Genomic DNA, 5,885 nt, shown 5'->3' on the forward strand with positions numbered 1-5,885 from the left:
GTTTTAGCAGTTTAGAAGTAAGAGGAGATTTAGAAGCCGCTGAGCACATTCTACCTCTTACTTTCACGCAGGAGGTAAAAGAGGCCTGCAGAAGTCAAGGTCACCTTGCAAGTTTGTGCCAAAGCATGGGACCAACACCAGGTCCCCACCCTCGTGCTCTGCTTGTTTGTTGGAGTAGTGGTCAACTGTTGCCATGGTCTCCCTTCACTTGGCCCCCCCACCCTATGCTCATCCTTCCTCTTGGGAGCCCACTAAAAACTCCCTTCTTGGAAGTTTGTCAAGAAGGCAATGTCTTCTTCCTTTTCATCTTAAAAATTATTTTCTTTTGCTGTCAGATTCATTCTGACATAGATCAGGGGTGGAAAAGTGTGTGGTATAGAATAGAGTCATTAGTAAATCCATCTCGTTTTTTGTTTCATTTGACAGCAACACATTAAATTAATCCCTGTCCAAAAGAATCACATTAAGGGAGCTGTCAATGCTAATCCCCAGCTCATTGTTGCTACCTAGCTCAGGGTTGACTTTAATAGGTCGCGCTGACATTTGTTTCTTCAGAGACACATCGGTGACTTCATCCAGACCCAAATCTGTTCTCATCAAAAAGTGGAGGCACTGGCAATTTATACAGACCCCGAATTTTTTTGGGTTCCTAGCTTGGGGTTTGGGCGCTTGTTGGAAACAGCGATTCATACTTACACATTTAACTGAGTAACGATGCTTATAACAATAAAAAGAAAATAGAATTTTTCAGAAAAACAAAAAACTGATTTACAAAAAATTTAAAGCTAGAATGATAACTTTTGTTCTTATACTACAAATGTAGCATCCTCTTATTAGCTGCTATCGTTATCTATAGATCTGATTGCACAAATACTGGATTTAAGATGAGAAAAAAAATGAGAAATAAAATGAGAGAAGAATAGATTATGTGGACTAATGAAAAGGGGGAAAGAAGCAAGGATGAGAAAATCTGGACAAACATAAAAGATCTATAGAAAAAATGGAAAAAGGGGGGAATTTACTAGCAAGGAAAAATAAGATTTAATCAGTAATTTAGATAGAATTTGGGCAGTGTAGAAAGTAGGAAAAATACATTATAATACGATAAAATGTTCCTTTAACCAATCTTTAGAAATTATGGTTATAGAATGTTTTCTTCAAATGTAATGTCTCCCTCTCTATCCTGTTTTCCACACCTTCCCCCAACCCCTGCATACTGATATGGATTATCCAGCTTTGTGCTTATGACATTTATGGATTCCAGATCTGACAATCATATATTAGTCTTTGTCTGGGTAGCTAAGAAGAAGCAGAGGACTAATCCAATCTTAAATCATTTAACCTGTTCTTAAAATATGCCTCTCACCTGGTTATTATTATTGAATGCTAAAACTCCAGATACACCAATGCTTTGTACTCAGCACAATGTTTTGTACATAGTAGGCATTCAATGAATAATTTTACATCAATAATGAATGTTTGTGTAACACATTATTATTGTAGATATTTGGCAAATTTTTTTTTTTTTTACAGGCCCCACTCAGAAAAGAATGCACCAAACACATTCGCATTTATTTTTTTTTAAGCAAATGACAAAGACCCAGTTTACCAGCTTTACTTTTTTTTAAACCTAAGCTTAACATTACATATTTAAACAATTGTCAAATCTTACTAAGTTGCCAGCGTTCATGCACAACTAGAAAAACATCCTTAATTTATATTAAACGAGAAATGTATTACCATTAATGCATTAATATCTCTCACTACTAAATACTGAAAAAATTTGAAATTATTTTTGTGGAAGATTCATCCTGGCAATGTTAATTTCACAGCAGGCTGACTCTACTTGGCTCACATTTCAAACACAATGGAAAAGCAGGTCCGTGCTGGTGTTAGTGTACGAAAGAGTCACGGCCACCTTGGATTATGTTTAATAAAAAAGCAAAGTGCATACAGAGAATTACAACAATTTTTAAAGACAAAAAAAACCAAAACCAAAACCAAAACAAAACAAAAAAACCCCAAACAATGGTCCTATTATGTGGTCCCAACAATAAACTCAAAAGTCTATGACAAATAGGGCTCCGATGAGCTGTGTATAAATACTTTAGATTAGGTACAGTTATACTGAAAGTTGAGTTCGTTTGAAATCTTCAAAAAAAAGCGTTCCTGTCAGTCCTCAATGGTGCCCGTTACAGCTAACATTTCTGCTACACGCGTGCGTTGTTACTTGTTATCCAAGCGTAGCAGCTGCTCCTTACCATTTATCGTTAAGGACTTTAACTGGCCGTTCTCTTCAACTTCTACTCTTTCTTCACCTTTCTCTACAATTCTCTTTGTAGTGATTTTTCTGCCATTAACCATTTTAGTAGAAGTGGATATAGATTTGAACTTGCCCATCCCACTACCACCAAATGTCGTGGAAGAGAACGAAGTGAGGCCCCCGTGACCTGGCGATGCGAAGGAAGTAAATCCTGTATCAAAAGAAGAAAACCCTCCTCCAAAAGACGGAAATCCACCGAAGGCGGAGAAGAACGACCCCGTGCCTTGGTTCCTGCCCCCACGGGGGCCTCTTCGGCTCCCAAAGAAGTCCTCAAATGGGTCTTCAAAGAAGTCAAAGGAAAACGGGTCCCTTCCACCAAAAAATTCCCTGAAGACATCATCTGGGTTACGGAATGTGAAGCCAAACTCAAATGGAGTGTCAAAATGAAGTCCACCTCCACCTCCACCATTTAGTCCTTCTTTGCCGTATCTGTCATAGATGTCCCGTTTTTTTGCATCTGATAACACCTCATACGCCTCAGCTATTTGGCAAAATTTTTTTGTTTTGTTTTTATTGACGTTTGATTTGCCAACATACAGTATAACACCCAGTGCTCATCCCATCAAGTGCCCTCTTCAGTGCCCATCACCCAGTTATCCCAATCCCCCGCCCACCTCCCCTTCTGCAACCCTTTGTTCTTTTCCCAGATGGCAAAGTTTTGAAGATGAAGTGGGAGCTAAAAATTAAGAAGATGGGCATCCATTATTTAACAAACTTATATTGAGTAAATACTGCACATTTGCTATATCCACATACCAAAAAAAAAGCATATATATATTTTATTTTTACTAACTGAATCATACTTTATTCATATTGGAAAGTGATACTGTAAATCTTTTGTCAAGTGAAAACTCACCTCTGCTTCAGTTTTTTCCCCTTAAGATCTGTATTTTTTTTTAAATTTTTATTTATTTATGATAGTCACACACACAGAGAGAGGCAGAGACATAGGCAGAGGGAGAAGCAAGCTCCATGCACCGGGAGCCCGACGTGGGACTCGATCCGGGTCTCCAGGATCGCGCCCTGGGCCAAAGGCAGGCGCCAAACCGCTGCGCCACCCAGGGATCCCCAAGATCTGTATTTTCAAGTAAACATGGCACACTTATACCTCTTACTTTCACGATTTCAGTTATTTTTATTTTATTTTACTTTTATTATGGTTTTCATCTCCTTTTGCTCCCTCTGTCTCCTCAGAATCACCTCTGAACATAACCATTTAAAAAGTTACTCTTACATAATATCTGTAAAACACAGAACTACCTATCAAAGGCAATTTCATATATTTGAGTGATTGAACAACTGAGGTTCATTCTCACAAAAACGGGGTAGGGTTTTTGTGGTCTACATAATAAGACTACCAAGGATCAGTAATAAAAGAACTATGCATGCATTCAACAATCTCTAGACAAATGCCAGGAGCATGAGGAATAAAAACTTAGGTTCATATTGCACCAGTGGACTAAGACCTAGTTGACATTTTAGAAATTGGTGGGCTACAGCAGACATGAATAGAATGCTTAAACTCCAGATACTCCAATGCTTTGTACTCAGCACAATGTCTTGTACGTAGTAGGCATTCAATGAATAATTTTTACATCAATAATGGGTGTTTGTGTAACACATGTGTGCAGGAGGTAATGTAGGACAGATTTGAATACAGATAGGAAACAGAAAAGAGAAGGCCAGTGGGGTGGTAGAGTTGGACATTGTTAGTTGTAGAAGTGGGCGTAATTGGTGGTACTTTTCTGGGTTACAATGACTAAGGAACTTGCTCTAGGAATTAAAGCAGAGGGTAAAGCCAGTAGGCAATAATGCAGAGGATATATGAGTACTTAACCTTTGGAAATGTATACATATGGACTGATCACTTTATTCATGCTCAGATAAGAGCTTTGCCTTCAAAGAATATGTATTTTAAAGGAATAGCATATGTTTTCAAATTTAAATAATCCACTGTGTATAATGATGTATTAGGAAATAACGTTCAGTGATTGAACTTCAGTGTGTACCTCATGGTTCTGTGCAGTTAGGAAAAGCTCCTCTCTTCTCTGTTGGATGGTGGAAGCAGGGAATTCCCTAATGTCAACCTATTGGTGGTAGATCTCAAGGCCACTAGTGGAAGCTGGGATGGGGCTTGGGGGAATCTTATCAGTTTGGTGGTGGCTGTAGTGGCAGTGGGGTTTTAGGGTGGGAAACTTTTTAGTAGAGTAAACCTCCAGTCACTCTCCAGAACCTCAAGACCATTTCCTAATACCCCTCCCATCCACTAATCCTCCTACTATTATTTTCTTTACTGGCCCATGGGTTGGTCTGCCTGTTTTCCTTTTTCTACAACTGTTTCCTATGGTTTTCATGTGGGTTTTTCTTCATCCTATGGTGGAATAGAGATTCACTGCTTTTGCCCTATCACTCATCTGACCTTGAAGCAAATACAGCATTTTTTAAAAAAGGGATTGTTTTTATTAGTAATGATGCAAAAGGAGGGGACAGATAGAAGTGTAAGGGTATCCCACTTTTCCCTTCTTTTACACAGGTAGATTTTTATGGAATCAAAAATATATATAGAAGGACCTAAATCAGAGGCCAAGTTTCAGACTTCAGTTTAATTATTTGTCACAGGGATCCCTGGGTGGCGCAGTGGTTTAGCGCCTGCCCTTGGCCCAGGGCGCGATCCTGGAGACCCGGGATCGAGTCCCACGTCGGGCTCCCGGTGCATGGAGCCTGCTTCTCCCTCTGCCTGTGTCTCTGCCTTTCTCTCTCTCTCTCTGTGACTATCATAAATAAATAAAAAATTAATTATTTGTCACAGAAGTTGGAGTAGATGTCAGGGAAGGGCAAGGCTTCTGAGAGGATGGTGAAGATTTGGAGCAGGCATGGGCACTGCTGGCAATGTAGCAGCTTGGACTGGGTGGGGTAAGACAAGGACAGGGAAGAAAAAGTCAGTTCTGGGCCTTTATTCTCCACTCTCCTCACTTGCCTCTGCTTCTGAATACAGGCTTCCTAGTGGGTTCCCTCACCCCACCCCCCAGCCTCAGTCCAGGACAGCAGGGAGCAGGTGAGAAGTCAGAAACGCAAGATTGTTTCTAAGTGTTGATAATTTTCTCTGCGCTTTTGATGTCCTCTCATTGCTGACCTGTGGCACATTTCCACGATATTGTTTTCTGGGTTAGTAGACCAGGCTGTGGAATATAAAGAACACCCAAGGGGGGAAAGGGATGGGTAGGAACTTACATACTTTTAGTTTTGTTCTATTGCTTCTAAGCTTTTGGAAAAGACTGTAACTGACAACCACAACCCATTTTCAAACTTAAATTATATCTGTGCAATTTAGGTAGAAAGCCCCTGGGTAGATATGGTACCTTTTTTCAGTGCCTGCCAGGGTACCAACCACATTGAAGGCATTTAACAAATAATGATAATAATTTAAAGCAATGGGAGCATTGGGTGTATAGGGAGATAAGAAACTGGAAGACTGGGGCCTACTAATAATTAATAATGTCTCAGGAGGTGGTCCTACTGTTTTTGGATTTTAAATCCCCTTGTTCAATTTCTTGCTGGAGTG

At 39.7% G+C, this 5,885-nt stretch overlaps 1 protein-coding gene across 1 annotated transcript; it reads right to left on the reverse strand.

Annotated features, from left to right (window-relative positions):
- Positions 1-2,008: 2,008 nt before the first annotated feature.
- On the reverse strand, positions 2,009-2,817 carry LOC112658722 (dnaJ homolog subfamily B member 6; the record flags this gene model as incomplete). Its single annotated transcript, XM_025444969.3, has 1 exon — positions 2,009-2,817. A coding segment is annotated over one exon (591 nt), but the record flags the coding sequence as incomplete, so codon positions are not given.
- Between the last annotated feature and the right edge of the window lie 3,068 nt (positions 2,818-5,885).

The sequence above is a fragment of the Canis lupus genome, chromosome 12 (genome assembly GCF_003254725.2).
Source record: "Canis lupus dingo isolate Sandy chromosome 12, ASM325472v2, whole genome shotgun sequence".
In the NCBI taxonomy this organism is placed as follows: domain Eukaryota; kingdom Metazoa; phylum Chordata; class Mammalia; order Carnivora; family Canidae; genus Canis; species Canis lupus.